Source organism: Neolamprologus multifasciatus, chromosome 11 (assembly GCF_963576455.1).
Source record: "Neolamprologus multifasciatus chromosome 11, fNeoMul1.2, whole genome shotgun sequence".
Lineage (NCBI taxonomy): Eukaryota > Metazoa > Chordata > Actinopteri > Cichliformes > Cichlidae > Neolamprologus > Neolamprologus multifasciatus.
The window spans coordinates 18,152,281-18,171,235 of NC_140449.1; the positions used below are offsets into that span (position 1 = coordinate 18,152,281).

At 38.4% G+C, this 18,955-nt stretch overlaps 2 protein-coding genes across 2 annotated transcripts in view; one reads left to right on the forward strand and one right to left on the reverse strand.

The window, feature by feature from the left end:
• jazf1b (JAZF zinc finger 1b) overlaps window positions 1-5,148 on the forward strand; it is a 22,629-nt gene extending 17,481 nt beyond the window's left edge. The window contains exon 5 of the mRNA XM_085178630.1: window positions 485-5,148. Coding sequence (XP_085034756.1) covers window positions 485-661 — 177 coding nt within the window. The 3' untranslated portion in view covers window positions 662-5,148. The remainder of the gene's footprint in view (window positions 1-484) is intronic.
• On the reverse strand, window positions 3,077-18,722 carry tax1bp1b (Tax1 (human T-cell leukemia virus type I) binding protein 1b). Its single transcript, XM_085178608.1, has 18 exons — window positions 18,591-18,722; window positions 15,373-15,568; window positions 11,924-12,026; window positions 11,310-11,500; window positions 10,979-11,137; window positions 10,059-10,207; window positions 9,835-9,925; window positions 9,142-9,327; window positions 8,698-8,949; window positions 7,871-8,041; window positions 7,257-7,329; window positions 6,904-7,022; window positions 6,489-6,614; window positions 5,850-5,936; window positions 4,810-5,008; window positions 4,566-4,717; window positions 4,370-4,455; window positions 3,077-4,119 (listed from the first exon to the last, which is right to left on the reverse strand). Exons 2-18 carry the CDS (start codon window positions 15,547-15,549, stop codon window positions 3,921-3,923), a joined length of 2,520 nt encoding a protein of 839 aa, XP_085034734.1. The 5' UTR covers window positions 15,550-15,568; window positions 18,591-18,722; the 3' UTR covers window positions 3,077-3,920.
• Between the last annotated feature and the right edge of the window lie 233 nt (window positions 18,723-18,955).

The following is an 18,955-nucleotide window of genomic DNA, read 5'->3' on the forward strand; positions in this document are numbered from 1 at the left end:
GAGCGTCTCCTATCAAATGATCATAATCATAATCATCTGCTTTATATGCACCAGAAATGTGTCAGTGAAGAGTTTTGGCTTAACATGCGATTATTTCCAAGTAAAAACACTTTGCTTTGGTTTTGCAGTTTATGCAGGGAAGAACACAACCAATTTCCTCCATAAGTCACAGACTACTATAAATAAGCTAATCACCTTTTGAAAAAAAGGAATATGTATATCTGCACTAAATAACAGTCTTTCCACTAATAAGGACAACTCTATAATATTAATTTTAATATTTTAAAATACATCAACTAACCCAGAGTCAGTGTCCTTGAGAGTCAATGCAGATGTGAACTAACTCTACACATCTTCCATTTGCAGAGAGAGAATCTTGGTCCTCTGATTGGTTGAATTACAATATCTTCAAGGTTATTTTGTTGTGTCTTTGGTTGGTGCGTGTCTAAAGTGGTGGCTCTTTCATTTCCTTGTTCCATTACAGAATGTAAACGGAATTAAGTATCATGCCAAGAACGGCCACCGAACTCAGATAAGGGTGCGCAAACCCTTTAAGTGTCGTTGTGGGAAGAGCTACAAAACATCTCAGGGTCTCCGCCACCACACAATCAACTTCCACCCACCCATCTCTACTGACATGATCCGCAAGTTGCAGCAGTAGAGCCTGAGTGAGGTACCAGCACTTGCCTTCAGGCTATGTCAGCAACCATCAACAGACCACCATCACCAGCAGCAGCTGTCTCCCTTTCCAATCTCCCCCTTTTCTTCCCCTCTCACTGTATTTTACTACACTACACACTATTGCATGGTATAAACATATTATTGTTCTTTCATATCTTTTATTCAGAATGTTGAATCTTTATTTTGTTCACATTTTTGCATTTTGCACATTTAGACTATCATTTATTTATCATTTGACAGATGGTGAAGGCATGTGTTAGCCCAGGTCACAAGTAGCCTTACATGTACTGCTGGGCGTTCTGGTTTAAAGGGAAGGAGAGAAAAGATTGGGATAATTGTTGAGAAAGGAAGCATTCATACCATGCTTTTGTCACATTGAACAGTTTCTTTTTTTTTTTTAGGATAAAATGTGACTGAGACAAATTCAGTGTTTTTATATGTTTTATAGCATGAAATCCATCATAAAAGCATTAGTATTTGGCAATCTCTAATAGACTTAATGTTACTGATCATTTGTTGGACTTATTGTAGTTACTGTTCCTTTCATATCACAAGAATTCAAAACATTTTTGATAAGTTTTACTTTAAACATATGTGTGAGCACCAAAAGAATGTTCTCAGGTGATTTTTTTTTTTTCTTTGCTAACATTTCAGCATCATAATCCTGCCCAAGTGTTCTGATAGTATTTAAGCTGTCGTTGTTCCTCATGTTTCTGACAGCTTCCCTGAAGACGTAAGCAGTTTTTCATGCTTATTTACAGTAAGGGATTGAAGCACTTTTATGAAAGTTGCCAAATAAATTAGCATTTTTACCAACATCTTGTTTCTAGTGTATATACAGTGAGTGTACAGTTGCACGTTCTACATTGCTCCAAGGAAAGATGTACATGAATCATTTCATCTTTTCAGTATTGTAAGATTTCTGTAATAACAGCAGTTGCCTTGAAATGTAAACCATTCCAAAAAGTCTTTGTATAACTTTATTTTCAAAGCTGCTGAACACAGGCAGTCAGCCCACTCTGTTTACTATTCACTGACTGCCTGAGGCCTGAGTTATGAAGCAGGTTCACCATACCCACAATATCTATGCCATAAGTGAACCCAGATAAGGTAATCAGGCAGCGGTGGCTTTCAGCTTAGTAGCTGTGGGATGGCATTGGCAGCATCTGACCAATCAGAAACATGGACAGGTCTTGTGGCAACAGATTGATGTTAAAAAGGAAGCTTTTTATATTTTTCTAAAATTAAAGACATAATACATACTGAAAAGCAGCACAGCTGTGAGTATGTGTAGTAACAAAAAGCACTATAGTATATAAGTACTGTATGAATGTGTTTGAGCTTTAAGTACTTTGTTGAAAATGATTGAAAAAGCACTTTTATTGAAGCTATGAAAGAAAACTAACAAGAATGCTGAACCTGCAAGTTGGAAAACTTATCAGTATCAGCTTTATACTTCACACACAGGACAATCTAATAGTTTACCATAAATTAAAAAAAAAAGGCTTAGCCTATATGCAAAGTACAAATGGCTTCCCCTTTTAGGATTATATATTATTGTTTCTTTAAAAGAATAACAGGAATATAAAAAAAGTGCTTCTATGAATTTGCATTTCTTGACGTGATCAAGAAAAACCTCAAATCTTCCAAGAATGGGAACGCCATTTTCCACAGAACTGATTGGTTAGATTTCGTACCTGTTGGATTATTATCTCAAATACAGGTTAGGTGTATGTGATAAGTCAACATGGCAATGTACGTTGCGAAGAAGTGAACCTTCTTATTGAGTTGATAACCCAGGTTTAGCAGAAGTTTCCTGGATAAGCCCAAATCCTGTTTCATAGTACAGGTCTCAGGTCTCACAAAACTAGCTGTCTGTCATGGATAATGGGAAGAGGAACTAGTGTCAGTATATTCAGCACATTTGCATTCTCATAGTCCTGCTCTTAGGCTGCGAGAGAACACATGCAGCTCTTCGTTTGTGCCATAAAAATGTGTTAGCCATTTGTAAAGACTTAATAATTAAAGTAATTGAAAACCGAGCGTGAAATTCTCGAATCTGAGCCACTAGGTTATTTTCACAGCTTGGTGTTGGTGTTAAGGAACTAAAGTCCAAATAGGAATCATGGCAAAACTGAACTGCCAGTATGGAGAAAACTCTTTGATATAGTGTACAGTGAATGTATTGTCCAGTGTCAAGTGCATTAAATTATATTTTCATATATTTCTGAAGTTTAAAAAAAAAATGTATGGAAGTATATATCTGAAACGGTAAAACCAGAGGTGGTGACGTACTGTATTTCTTCTTAAAGCTGCTTCATGTAAACGTTTGTTACTTTACAATAAAGGTTTCTCTGCTCTTCTGACGTTTGCATTATTAAATCTTTGGACACAATTCAGTTTTAGACAGATTTTATTAATTCATTTTAGATACATGGAACTCACTAAACTAATGAAACATTTCTATGAATGAAATAAGTTATTACTGTAAAGAAAAGAACAAAAGGAAGGTCAACAGAAGCTCGGCATGCAGCGATTAGCTGATGATATGAAAGTTCTTAAAGATTCAGACACAATTAAATAATTCAAACCCAAAGAAAAGGAAACCTAAAAGTCATACATAAATTATCAAGGCTGTCACAATATTGTTGGCTTTAATTATTCTAAAATAGATGATCTGAGCATATACTGTATAATCATGTATGGATATAATCACTGAAGAGTTCTCCCTGACTGCATATAGTGCACCAAGGTTGCTGTCTGTAAAGACTGACTAAATGACTTGTACAGTGTAAGGGGGAAGATTTGGCTGCATGTTTGAAATGTAAGTTTGGTAAACACTTATCTCTTTCCCTGATTCATTACATCGTGTGGACTAACAGATCTGTCCGTTTAAAGTCCGTATATATGCGCACAACAGTCTTATCCCCCAAAGGTATCCTTAAAATCCAAATTAAATGAAACCTTCCACCTTAAAAGAAAAAAAATGGTGTGAAAACAAATTTGGTAGCCCTGCCATGTCACTGAATCATCTCATTTTTAAATGTTAAATCAGCTCTAAGTATTTCTCTAAGGTGAAGTAAAAAAAAAAAAGAAAGAAAAAGAAAGAAGCAAAATTTAGTATAGTCCTAAAGAGAGGATCTTCACACCATTACATGCAAAAAAGAAAGAAGAAAAAAAAAGTGTTGTGAGTGGTTGACAGGAAGTAAGCAGACTGGATGTGCTGATTTTCTGTTTATCTAGTCGAAGTTTAGCGGGTGGCTGTCGAAGTGAGTAAGCACGTGATTCTCAAACACTTTCTGGTCGCAGTCCAGCGGGAACTGCTCGCTGCACATGGGGCAGATTTTCCAGTGGCTCTCCACGTGCTCCTCAAACTTACTCTGGTCATAGTTGGGTGGGAAGATGACCTCACAGAGGGGACATCGTTTCATGTCCATGCTGCGCGTGGGAAGTGGATGGCAGAAGAAAAAGAGGGGAGAGAAAGCTCACGTTAATAAGCAGTCGAGCAAAGACGTGGGCAAAACAGGAGCACGGCTAATAAAGAGCATCCGTCTGATGCAACGTGGGTGGCCTGCGCTTCATCTAATGGGGTGGGGGGTGGGGGGGTGGGTGCTGCAGACGTTTTTACACACGTCAATACACAAGTTTAACACACTTGGAGAGTTTGGTTATTATCAATGTGTGTTACCTGGGATCAAAGCAGAAGGCATTTTGTCCATCATTCACAAATGTGCTGTGAGTTTCAGTTACTGTGGGCTGTTCGCTGGTATTACCCTGAGAGAGCAGCAGAGACAGGGAGAGACGCAAAATGGCATTAAAATAATCAAATACACATGATACAAATTAGAAGTACTGCATACTGCACATGGGAGAGAGAATATTACATTATTGTTTTGCTTTTCCTCTGACTCCTCATGGCCTTCTGGCCGGCTGTGGTTGCGGGTAGGCTGGATACACACCACATTGCTGTCCCAGGATGGCGGGCCTACAGGGGGCAGCCTAAGTGGCTGGTCATCTGAGAACTCATCCACATCATCTGCAGGAGGATTTTTAGAGACACAGCTACTGTAAATAAAAAGTCACTCATCTCTGCAATGTTTAGTAAAGACTTCTGAAAAGAAAACAAACCTTTTGAGTCCGAGATGGAGTAAGGGTTCCCAAAATGCAGCTTGCTGGGGCTCTGAGAAACCAACAGAGGGGTAGGGGTATCCTGTGCATACGGGACAGGGAACTGCAGGAATAAAGGCACACTGGACTGGACGTTCTCCAGACTGGTTTTCTCACTGGTCCCCTGATCTCCCTTCCTGCTGCTGCCCTTCTGGAGCTCCTGACGCAAAAGGGGAATTGAAACAATTTCTTCACAACAGCAAAAACCACTGACAAAATTAAGTCCCATCATGTGCATGAACATATATAGTGAGGACACTTTGTTTTAACATGTCTTTAAGATATAATCTTAATTTCCAGGGGGAAAAAAACTGATTGCATTCACAGCCCAGTACAACCACACACTAACCTGCTGCTGACCATGGAGCAGCTCCACTTGAGCCTAACGCACTGCTTTTTCACTTGTTCCACTCAGATTCTATCCTGCTGGTCTCGTCATGAAACCCGCAGCCTTCCAGACAGAGAAGCTGCTTTTCTAACCTTTAGGGCATCGCGGCCCCATATCTGATTCTATCTCAGTGTGGCTCCCAAGCTAAAAAGTCAAAGCTGTACCATCCCAACACAAAGCTGTGACTTTTTTTTTTTTTTTTTTTTGGGGGGGGGGGGGGGGGGGGGGCTTTTTGTTGTGCTCACAAAAGCAGTTTAATTAACACCTTCATTAAAAAGAATTTTCTCGCTTTCAAAGGGAACAGGATTCTGTGTTTTTATGTCAGTAAGAGACGCCAAGTTAATTTACAGTCTAAACCTCAAATTGGGTCATTCTCCTCCTCTTAACTTTAGCAGCATTACCTCAAAGCAACATTTTAGGTCAGTGAGGACCTTGCTGTGGCCTAAAGTAATGGAATGGAAAATAAGAAGTCATTTACTCTGCATCTACAATTAGAGGCATATTAAACACAGACCAGATTGGGAGAGGGGAAAATGGCAGGGGAATGGCACATTTCAGGCAATTTTTAAAATGGAAGGAGTCTATAAAAGAGAAAATGAAAGCTGTCACTAACCCCCTCCAGTTTTTCCTTCTCCTTCATAACAAGCACAAGTGTGTCCTTAAGCTCCTTTAGCTCCCGTCCCTTCTCAGCTACCTGGCTCTGTAGAAAGTAAAGGGCACAAAAGCAGAAGAATGAAGAAACACTTTATATACTTAAACTCTTGATGTGCTGCTGATTAAAAAATGTGTGAGTGAAATACAGTCAGACAATAGTGCGTGACGTTAATTGATCACAGCCATAAAAGGCTTCTCTTTGCTGAGGACTGATTTATGCACAATACTGCTCAGAGCAAAACAACCTGCTTGAATTCATGTGAGACACTAAGCAAATATCCGCCTGACCTGAGCCAAGCACAGCATTAGCCAAGCAACCAGAGATGACTCCTGTGAGCCAAGACTTGCTTGTCTCCAGAGCCTGACATAAACAGCAGTAAAATGTCATCTCACAGATCGTCCCGCTCATAAACAACACTGTCAGAGAAACTGTGTTCAAGGGGAGAAATAGCATCAAAGGCTAGATCCTTGAGCTATACCAGCCATACACAGCGGTAAAAACACAGAAGAGTCCAAATCAGGTCTGCTTTGAAGGAGAGCATCACTGGCAGCTGACAGCTTGGGCTGTGCTAAGTGTCTGCACTCTGCCTACACCAACCTTATAACGATCTTCCTCTGCTGCCAGCTGCAGCTTCAGGTTCTCGTTGGTCTTCTGTTGCTCTTTAAATTTCACTTCCATCTTGGCCAGCTCATCAGCAAACATGCAGCTACGCTCCTTCTCCTCCTAAAGGGCAACACATGATTCAGTTTTCATCACACCACAATATACACAGAGGAGAAAAATATAAGATAAAAACACTGCTCACAAGGTATCAGAGTGAGGTGCAGGACCTATAAACAGTCAAAGTAAATAAAGGATTTGTCTGCACCAGCTGAGATTTTTCCACGTACTTCAGTCTTCAATGTTTCTTTTATTCATACCATTGAACCACAAAAGTCTCTCACACGTTTGAACATCTTATTTTGGGACAAAATACAGCAACAAAATAAACCAAAAAAAACCTGTTTCTTACCATCAGCATCTGCTTGCATTTTCTGTATTTGTCGTTCCTGTCCGACGCCTCTCTGCTGATGCCTTTCAGCTTCTCCTGGATGATGGCTTCCAACATTGGATCAGCAGAACCTGGACTTCCTATAGAGTCATGTTTTTATTAGTTTATTATTCTTCAACAAAAAAAAAAAACCCTCTGCAAAATAAAAAATGTACATACGTATCACCAAACTGCTAAGGAACATAATTTAGAGAAACCAAGAGTTCAAAATAAAGCTAATGAGAAATAGAAGATAACTGTCTAAGGAACTACACAACTCCTCAAGATTTTGTTTTCTAAAGATAATTTTTTACTTCATAATTTGACTTGGGTACCTGGCACTGAAGTGTCTGGACTCCCCGATGGAGGAACTGCCATCATTTCTTGGGCAGAGCTTCTCTTCAGCTCCTAAAGACGAGAAAAATGTAGTGAAGACATAATAACAACAACAAATGCAGAAAAAAAAAATTCACAAAGATTTTTACAATGTATTTTATAATGACATTTAAAGATGAAAATACATCTTATCTGTATAAAATATTGTGTTGTGTGTTTTTATATATATATGAAAGGATTAACACAGGCTTGAGCTACTTTTACTTATAAGAATTTGTAAAAAATCCAAAATAACAAAAGATAAAAACTGGGAACAATTATACCAAGATTGAATTTTCTAGTTTCCATTTTTGATGTATTTACAGTGAAATTAAAATAAACTTTAATTATTTTATACAGTCAGACTGAATGATAATGAAAATGAATTTGTCTGATGTGTTAATTTTCATTTTCAGCTTGCACTTCTTTCCAGTCAAGACTGGCAAAATGACTGAAGGCATTAACTAGTACAAGTGAGGCAGGCGTAGTGTTACAAAGATACAAATGGAAATTCTGTTCTTTCACTTGTTGGGACATGAATACAGTATGTTGGCTGGTATCCGTGGGGACCTACCCCTTGCTGTTCAGAGAGTTTCAGCACTTGTTTTTGCAGTCGCTGACATTCCTTATATTTTTCCTTGTAGTGTTCTGCAGCCATGTGCAGCCGCAGCTTTAGATCCTCCACCTCTCTCTGCAGCTCTGCTACAACAGCTGGGTCTGCAGCAGCTTCGTCCTCTGCTTTGGCCTGTTCATGTAAAACATTACAGCAGAACAGATCAGAACTCCGGCCAACTGCAAGGTCCACTGTGACAATGCAGCGATATAACTTCCTGTGAGTCATTAACTATAATCACTATCACTGTTTATATTAAAGTGATTCTTTAGCATGAGACTGGTGGTCAATAAAAATAGCAAGTATGAGAAGAATTACAGCATCTTTCAAATGCAGAAGCAGTTTAAACCCCCCCCTCCCAAAAAACAAAAAACAAAACAAACAAACAAACAAAACTGTGTGGGAGAAATGTTTTCTGTTTCCATTATTTTCATACCGTTAACTTTCTCACACAGTGCTCAACCAAACAGCGCACCTACACACAGCTGGACAATTATATACGATGATTTATTATCTTTTATTTCTTTATGGTGACAAAATATTAAACGCTATTGTGATCTAAATATATGACACAAAGGCATCACCCTCTTACATCAACTTTTGATGAAAGTTGATGTATAATTTTGAAAAATGTTGAACTTTTGCATATTTATTATTTAATGTGTTATTTTAGACATTACCAGAGATTAATCCTTGTTCTTGATCTGCCTGTTATTAAATACGCTTAACTTCAAATGAAGCTCTTTTAAACACAAAAGGCTGTCCGGCTATTTGAATTTCACTCTTACTGCTTCCTGCGTGGCCTCTGCCTTCATCTGCTCCACCAGGCATTCCAGGCGGACGCACTGGGCCTGAGTTTCGGCCTTGGCTTGGCGGAGGTTGTCAGCCTCAAGTTTAATGCGATACAGTTCAGACATTGTACGATCGCGTGCACTGGAGGCATCTCTCAGCTCGGCAGCCAGCAAAGAGGACTGCTGCTGGTTAGCCTGGAGCTGTTCTTCCTTCTGCCGCAGCTGCTCCTTCAGGGCTTTCACATCTCCCTGCAAGAAGTAAACACATTTAAGGCGACTGATTCTCATTTCTCTTTAAAGATCAGTTATTACATCTCAGTTCTCCTCTTCCTATTCTTTCTACTGGAAATCTTTAAATTCCATATGATATAATAATGAATTATATTAAATACGGTTTATTATCTACTTCTGACCTCAAAACAAAAATCTTTTTTTTCTTACCAAGGTGGAAACTTTGGCCAGGATCTCTTTGTACTGTTTGTCCTTCTCAGTGAGGCAAGCCTGGAGGCGCCCCACCTCCTCTTTAAACTGGGCAATGGCGTTTTCCTTGTTTACGTCCACAGACTTCAACATCTGCAGCTCTGCACTCAACTTAGTGTTCTCCAGCTCCCGGTTTTTCAGGTGAATCTGGTGCGCGCGCGCGCGCACACACACACACACACACACACACACACACACACACACACACACACACACACACACATACACACAAGAAGTTATAAAACACAAACGGAGTGGGTTTTTTTTACCTCATTTATACAACACCGATCACAATCAAAGACCATATTAAAATAAATGTTGCATGACCTCAATTACAAAACAGAGATTGAGATAGGCCCATAAAGTCGTCCTTTTGAAACAGACGCTGTGTGATGGTGCAAGTTAAATTAGGTAGAGGTTTTCTGTGGGAGCACAACAGTATGTGGCACTCCCAGTTCCTGTGCAGTACACACCACAACAAAGACACAGAAACACCAATTGCACCAGAAAACGGAACAAGGCATGTCCTGTTTACAATAAAATACCGGGCAATCGTGTGCCAAAAAAACAAAACAAAACATTGAATCTTTATTTAAAGATCATATTGGTAAGTTTGAGGATTTAGTATTGATATCAACAAAAATAGAGCATTACCTTGTAGAGTTCCTTCTCATCTTTTTCATTCTTAAGATGAGATTCAAGAACCTCCTTCTCTGCTGTAAGTTTCTTAAGTCTGTCCTTAAGACTGGAGAAACAGAAACAAAGACAATATATAACTAAATAGTGTACATGTTTGCATTAATAACTCTCTGTACATCTAAACAAACAAATCTAGAAAATCTAGTGAATCTGCCACAATCCTTTTACTGAGAATTCACCTGTCTAGCTCTGTTTCCTTTTGAATGCCTTTCTGTGTCACTCCAATCAGATCTTCCTCCAACTGTATGATTCTGGCTGTGGCCTCATCCAGTCTCCTCTTTACCTCCTCTTTCTCTTCCAGCAGGGCCTGGGAAGAATGCTGCACTTCCTGTGAGACAGAAGACAGAAGTAAAGTTCAGCTGAAATAAAAAGAAAGCCTCATAATTCATAAAATAAATACAACACTTCTTGCAGTACCTAACTTCCTAACATACAACTTTCCATCTCTGACTCAAAGCTTGAGGAAAAATGTGTGCAAAACATTAAAATTTTATTGTCTTTGAAATACAAGTCTAATTCAAAATGAACATGATGGCTTGATCGAGAGTTTTAAATGTTCAAGAAAAAATGAAATGAATATTTTACAATTTGTTTATAGGCAGAATTTTAGAATCTTTATATTCACACACCATAAAAAAATCATATAAAAGTCTAGTCATAAAATTAACAGCCACAAAATCTGTAATCATGTTTTCATCTGAAAGCCATTTTAAAACCAGCAGATTTATGGCAGAAAATGGCAAAGTGAATTATGACTGACAATGCTTTTAAGACCTAATGTTATACTATAAAAAGCAGAATTACAACTTTGATAATACAGACATCCATATCCATCAGCGTGTGATTTATTTTTTCAGTACATCATGTGTTCGGATACATCTGCATGTTAGGACCCCTTCACTAGGGGGTGCTAAGAGACTGCTGGGCCAAATGTAAAAAGCTCCATGCAAGAGCCAGTGCATTAATACTATAAATCAATGATTTCCACATGTGCTGCTTATTTTAATGACTATTAAAATATATAGCATGGCCTGAAAAGGGCATTTTGTGTTATTTACAAGTTTTAGAACAGCTACAAATACTGCATTTCTCAGCTTACTTGGTTCTCTCTTCTCAGCTGAGCACAGTTCTCCTTCTCTTGCTCACACGCCTTCTGCAGGCTCTCTTTCTCAGCCTCCAGTTCCTCCTTTTCCTGCTGCAGGAGGGCCATGTTTTTAAGCAACTCATCTTTCTCTCGTTGCACTTCTTCCACCTTTTGCTGCCAAGAAAAAACAAAAACACTTTTCAGTATTTTTAAAAGCTTAATTTACTGGTAACATACGACTGAAATCATAATTTTCAACTGTGCATGCTAGAAATTGATATTGAAGCAAAATAAAACCCAATGAAAATCGATGCGTACTGAGCGCTGCTGCTCAGGCAAATTGTACCTCGAGAATGCCAGCCTTCGTGGTGACCACCAGGATGTCAGAGTTGCATTCATCTTCCACAGTCAACAGCTCATCCTCTGTGGGGCTGCTGGCACGGAACTGAAATGGTGTGCTGGCCCCTCGGATCTCCCCTTTGTGGGTCACATAACAAAACTGGTAGAACTCGCCATCATCATTGGGAACATAGTACCCTAGGGGAAGTAAATCACTCAGTCAGTGAGCTCAATGTTAGACAACAGAGCAACATGAATCATGAATCCTCCACAAGTCTAAACATATCTCAGTTATTAGCGAATCTTAACCTGAACACTTAACCCAAAGTTACAATAAAATGAGAGAAAAAAAAAGGCACAAAAAGAGCACAAATACTACGTAAGTGTTAAGTCCTGGTGTGGCAAATCATTTTAATTGTGCCGGTTTATGAAGGGTGGTATAAAAGACAAAAACAGAACATTGACTCAAATGTCATTAACACCAGAATGGAGATGTCTGGGAAAAGTTTCTCCTCTATCCATCCTGTCCACAACTGCACACTTAACAATTCACTCACCAACCCACATGATATTCAGTTATTAAAAGGTGTCAAAGTTACTGAAAAGTATGTATGCTCTTACCCTGAAAGACCACTGTTCTGTTCACTGCAGTGCCTTCCACATAGTTCTCAGGGAGAGGCGACCACAAGAATGTGTAATAGTCCCTCGCTGTGCTCCAACCAACCTGTGAGACATTGTGGGGAATTCATTCAACAAGACACTCTCACCACATCAGTGCAGCATAATAGCAATGGATGGATTAACAGGGGAACTTTCCCAAATCCGCACGCTGTCACTTCCAAAATATCTCAAACTAGTTTATTGCAGTAATCACAGGACTTTAAATCTATCTTCGGATGATAGTGTAAGGACATGCCTACTGTAATATTTTTTCATTTACACAAGCTATCATCTGGAAACCACTCCTGCTAACCATGTGCATGTGGTCTGGCCCTTATCATGAAGAAGCCTAGCTGTGGAAATGTAGCTACAACTCACTTCAAACAGGAAAGTGGAAATAGGTGAAAATTTTATACATAGGCAACTTGAAAATGAAAACCAAAATTTAATTATACGTATTTTATGTGTTGTTAACTGATGACTGATGAGGGGGAAGTGCAGAAAATACATCCATAACTTCAGACCGGTGCCATAAAACTGTCAAACAAAATCAGTGTCACATTGAGCTTGCTGGTTTTTGGTGTGCACTCCCAGACGCAAGCATGCATCTACAACAAGCCCAGTTAAACCCCATTACACCATTACACCTAAGTTGGTTAAGTTGTGGTGTGACTTTCAAAACTCTGCTCTTAAAAAGAAAAAGAAAAAGAAAAAGAAAAGAATCATACAAGCAAATTGCACTGCAGATACACTGTGTTTCTAGAAAGCTGCATGTAGGAAGCCTTTTTGCAATGTCTGGGCAGTTTATTTTCTCACCTGTGTGCAAACAGCCTGCAGCCACAATACTGTGAGTGTTCATCAGAGCCAGAGATAGAAGGCCCTGGTGCTCCAAAACCCCCAGTGCAGTTCCAGCCTCCAGCAGTAAAAAACAGGAAGCAATTAAAACATGCACCTAGTTAGTGAGTGTCATTACTGAAGGCTAGCCCTCACCAGTCCACTCATTAGAGCTGCAGAGGTGGTGGGTGAAACCTCTGTAGGGAAATTACAACAGAGGACTTTGCAATGTTGTAAATTCCTGTTTTTCCTCATATATATTAGACAAAAGGCAGAGAAAGTGTAAGGCTACCATAACAACACCAAAACACTGGTTTCAGAACAGTGACTAAGACAACACAGATAACACTGTAAGAGTAAACTTTCCAAAACCTAAAAGAAGTCTGAACGTCTACCTATGCAACATGCTCTTCAGCTTTAACACGATTTTTCATCAGCACTTCAGCAAGAATGCTGACAGAAGTGAGTGACAATATTCCCCCAGGAAGTACTGTAACATCTATCTGCCAATTAGCCTATATAAATTCAAGAGTTATTCATGAATCACACAGACAGGTTGTGGTCAGACAGGTTAATTATAACGTTGGGTTAGCTTTCTCCTGAGCCAATGCTGACAACCTGCCTCGACATTCCTTCATAAAGCCGAAAACAGCTAGCACCAGCTCCATACTTGCAGTTATGGAACAACAACATCAAACCAACAGGGACCCATACTAAAACGAATATATCCTTAATCCATTTACCATCAAGACCTTAATTACTTTATCTAATTATTAATTTGATTAGTATTAATTTGACCAAACTAGTTTGAAGGTTGCTGTGCTTTTCCATTTCCTCTTAATAAATCATAAGCCTTGTATAATATATAAATACAATACTTGTATAACTATGCATGTGATGAATAAAAAAATCTTGAATCCTGAATCTTAAATAAGCCAGGTTACAGAGTTATTTAGTGGGAACATTGAAAGGAAGAATATGCTCTGAGCCTGTGCCAAAAGCAGCTATAACTACTCTTTGGAGCTCACGCGAATGTGTGTAAAGCTCTATCATTTGCCTGGATAGGTAAATGATAGAGCTTTGGCACCAAGCATTACCTCTGTCAACAGTGTCAATGATTTACACAATTTAAAATCCTGCACTCAGCCTTTTCTGCTGACACTCTATTGTTTGGAAGCTCAAGAAATTTGTAATTTTAAGATTTATGCTGCCAGTTCGTGCCTACCTTCAGGCTAAACACAATGTGATGAGGTATCACAATGCAGTACCCAATTTGGTATGTAAACAGCCTCCAGATAATACCCGATCCACCTTCAATATGAAGGCATGACCTGATTTCTCAGTGAGGTTAGGGAAAGTGTCTCTGCATATACCCACAATAATATCACATGTAAAGCAAAATACACACATGAATAGTTGACATAACAAGGACAGTACACCTAGGAGCTTAAATCAATATTGCAAAGAAAATAACAATTGAAACTATTTCTCGGGCTGTATTACTTGAACTATAGCATGACATTAGAATGAGTGCATGCTGCAAATAATCTATAACTTCTAAAGTTTTCATCTTCGGTCATCTTTTCCTTTCCACTAAATGCCAGTAACACACGTGTTGCAGTCTAAATGTGAGTAAACGATCTATGAGCTTATGAGTCACAGACAGTCTAGTTTAATCCTATATAACAATCCTGCAATTACCTATTAATGAGTGACACTGTAGTTAGCATTATAATATTGTTACATTATAACCTGTCCAAATTGTAAAAGAACGGTAACATACTTTTTAACTAAAAGATGAGCAGTTATATTTGCAAATTATTTCAAGAGAATTCGGGGGTTTTGATACTTCTATTAGGAAAAAAAGCCACTGTTAACACATGTTTTTACACGCATGCTTTACACGCAACTGTGTGCACCCGTGGCACTGTTAAAGTACAATTTATCAGTTCTGTCTCTTCGTATATGCTTCAGCTATAACATCTGAGGAAATACACTGTTACAACTAATTTGGCTGTGGATTTAGCTTTAACTTATTATTTAGCCATTGTTTAATTCTATAAGCAGAAGACAACTAACAAAATCAGCACAAGCAGATTGAGAGAGAAAGAGCCATAAGCCATTAATGTGATGTATTTAATCTTAGCTTCCATCTCAACTTCAGTAGATAAAAAGCATGCTGGTCTTAATAATAAGCCTAAAGTCACGATTCAATGCAGATGAGGCTAATGTAAAGCTACTGGGTTGGATTTAATGCACTTCTTTAACAAGGCCCATATGGGACACCCAAGCTCATGGTGGAGGTTAAAATGCTCCACTTCCTCTGTCAAGTTTCAAGTGGATAAACTTGAAATCTCTCTTTTATTCCATAGATAAAATAGTTTATACAACAGACAGTCTAGATGTAAACTGCAGGCTGTTCATAATACAAATTAAATTAGTTTAATCACACATAAAGTGCTCTAGTGGTCTAGTTATGAAAATACACATTGGACTACTTCTGTTAGTACCATCATGGATTCATAGTCCTCATTGATCATAATTATATATCGTGCTTTATTATTCCGCTCGTTCACCTTGAAAATTCCAACCCAATCCTTTGGATGCGGTTTGATGAACTGTGTCAGGGTATAGTGACACTCCAACGCAGCATGGGGCAGGTAGCTCTTCCCCACATTCTGGAAGATGACGTGGGCAAAATTTGACGTGTCCATGTTGTTGCTTAACAATGTCCTATCCAGGAGCAGTGCCATAAAAACCACTCAGCAGCAGCTACAAAGAAAGACAAAAGCAATCAAATATATATGAAATGCCCACAGAAACAAGTAGAACAAATGACTGGAGTAGTGAAAAGACAAACTAGTCAACTTCAATGAAGGTTTAATCATTAGAATCCTAAATTTTGGCCATAGAATGTAATTTATGATAAATAGACTGTTTTTTATATAGCGCTTTTCCACTCTACTTGAGCATACTGTCTAATATTCACACACATTAACACTAGAGCAGGGCGATATGACCAAAAATATTTATCACGATATACATTTGAAAATTTGCGATAACGATATGACTGACAATATAATTGACACTAGACAAAATACTTTAAAACTCCACAACTTTATTAGTGCAAAAAACCCCATCACTGTATTTTTACTTAAACAAGCAGCTGTTTTTTATGTGCATTAAAGTTATATAAAAATGTAACAGTGCAAATTCCTTGCTGACAGTTTAACCAAAAGGCATTTCCAGTGGAAATTGGCCGACATATCCTCAGCATAACCATGTATAATATCCACAAAACTTAAAAAGAGGTTATACACACAATATGGTAATATTATGTTGAAGCACAGTACGTATCACTCCGCGAGGCGCCTGCCCAATCCATCAAGCGTGCAGCTTCGTAGCTTAGCAAAATCGTACTAAAACATTTGACAGATTTTCGAGTGCCGTGTACCACATAAAATCGTTTCGAGGTCAGTAAACACAACCAGAATTCATACATAAGGCACATGGGATTATAAGGCGCAATGTCGATTTTCAGAAAAATAAAAGGATTGATTTTAAGTGTGCCGTATTTTCCAAACAACACGGTAATAACGACGGCCCGCTAGCATGTTCTACCAAAAATAGTGCTTTGTTGTGTATCTGACGGACAAAAGCTAAACCAGTTCCACACCACTGAAGTTGCAGCATTTTTACAAACCAATTCTGGTTCATCCGTTTCATTCAACGATCCGCTTTCGCCCTTCTTATTCTGCGTCGCCGCCATGTGCATATGTAAACACAGGCACTGCACATGCGCGTTTTACCCATATTCTATCGCAATATTTCATTTTCCTATCGTTGCCCAAAATTACACCGGTATTACCGTGAACAGTATGATATAGCCCAGCCCTAATTCACACTCCATTAAACATATTAGGAATAACCCGGGGTTTTGTCCAAATACTTGCAGACAACAGCAGTCAGACATCGACCAACTAAACCCCTGATTAGTAGATGATCTGTTCTACCTCCTGAGACACTACTACCCCTAAATATTTATTCCATGAACTGTTTAGTTTACATTAACATAAAAAGTATTCCAATGGTGGTTTTTAACCAGTTTAGCTTTCAGGCAAGCTACAGTCAGTTTGACACAGCAAATACAATCATTATTATCTGCAGACATTTCTCAATGAGCCCTTAAGATATGTTAGCAAGTGGATGGACAAATCTATGTTGAACTTCAAGTCCCATTTCATTTTGGTAAGCAGTATGGATTCCTATTTTCAAACCTCCATGAAATCAAAGCATTGGGAAGTCCTTGTGAAAGTGTTAAGTCAAAAAAAAAGAATAACTCCAACACTGTCATCAAGAATTTGCCTTTAAATGGCTGGCAAGCTTGTAATTTGCCAGCAGGAAACTCAGCCACAGTTCATGACAACCAAATTTTATTCAAGTCGTGACATTTTAGTTCCAGAACATGTCAGGAAAAAAATTAAAAAGAATTACAACAGGAAACCACACCATAGCTATACACACAGTTTGGGGTCAGCTTTAAAGCCTTTGGAGTGTGTCCTGAGCTGATTATACGTTTCAGTTGATGTCAGGATGTTAATCTCAAGAAAAAGCACTGACACAGTAGAGTAAATATTGAAAGCTGAAACAAAGTTACTCTGATAACAAAGACAGGCATACAAAAGACTATTAGAATATGATAGTATCCTTGAGATTTAGTTAAACGTTTATTTTCTTGAAAGCAAAGCAAAGCAAGCTCTCCAAAGCAAGAAAACAGCAGTCTTTTAATTTGTACTTTGTATATACTTCTGATCACTTTACCTGCACGCGAAAGTAATTTTCAAATTAATACAGTTTGTAATAAACAATCTAATACAAACAAACAAAAACACTTGTTTTTTTACTGCAAACAATCCGGGAGATCGGGCCTTCTTCTTGTAAGTGTAAAGTAACAGGGAATCTACTTTATAAGCATGGATGAAGCATGGCTCCGTTGTAATTTATACTTAGCCACATTTTAGATACTGAATACATTCTTTCAATTCATACGCAATCTACTCTTTTAGTACGCGAGGAGTTACCGCTGAATTTTAAATTGTGCCTCTTAATGACGTTATATTCGAGTACGTGAGCTGACACAGTGCCAACTCATAAGAAAAACTAGAGAAAAACAAAGCTTATTGGCCTACTACCACCAAGTTAAACAACATAAAAACACGGCCACGTGAGTAACTCTAAAGAAGGGGGAGGGATTTTCCATTTGGGCCTCAGCCATAATAATTTTCTTCGACGTAATTAGGCCTTTGACTCAAAACATTTCCCCAGTTGATGATCGGAAATTCAGCCAACACAGCCATAATCCACATCAATCGAAAAAGTTATCAACCTTAAGTATAACATCAAATTTAAAAATGGCAAATGGAAATGGATGAATCCGTGGCGAGGCCTAACTTGAAAACATTGACCACATCTGGCTAAGTTAGCTATACAGCTAACTGGCTAATGCTAGCAACATACTTCTTACGAGACTAATAACCACAAAACAATGGAATCCAACTAAAAAAAAACGTCAACCACTGGGTAGAATATCAATTTTAACTCTCTTAATACATGGCGTTAGATCAAACACGACAAAACAGCGGAGAGAGCAGTGCTATTGGGGACAAGGTTAAAGCTAACGTAAACAGCTCGCGACGATGTGTCGCGAGAAAACCTCTAAAAACAAACGCAGATCAGATTGAAATACCAAGAGTCGTATACTTAATCTAAATTATCAAATAAACCATGAACATACCTAGTTGTCATGTTGGGCAGCAGCTGAAATCCCAACGTATCACAGAAACAATTGTTGACGCAGTTCAGTGCTTTCCCCGTGCCCCCTTCCTGGAATAATAACATTACGTCATTTCCGTAAAGGGCCACTAAGAGGAGAAATTGTTACATTGTGATTAATAACTTTGTTACAAAGAATACATTGATGACAACGTTGTAGCAATGTGTAGATTCACATGACACACCTTACTTTAGTGGGATTCGTTTATGTTTCTCCCAAGATCAAAACAAAGTATCAAACAAATGATTACTATGTATTTTAAAAACAGCACCAGCAATGTAGTTATATAATAAAATATTTAGGAGTAAAATGGCAATTATTCTTCA

Coding starts and splice junctions, on each gene's coding strand:
- tax1bp1b (XM_085178608.1), bottom strand. CDS start 15,549: ATGGCACTGCTCCTGGATAGGACATTGTTAAGCAACAACATGGACACG. Junction 10,208..10,978: donor AGCTGAGAAGAGAGAACCAA/GTAAGCTGAGAA, acceptor TCTGTCTCACAG/GAAGTGCAGCATTCTTCCCA. Junction 6,615..6,903: donor AATGCAAGCAGATGCTGATG/GTAAGAAACAGG, acceptor GTTGCCCTTTAG/GAGGAGAAGGAGCGTAGCTG.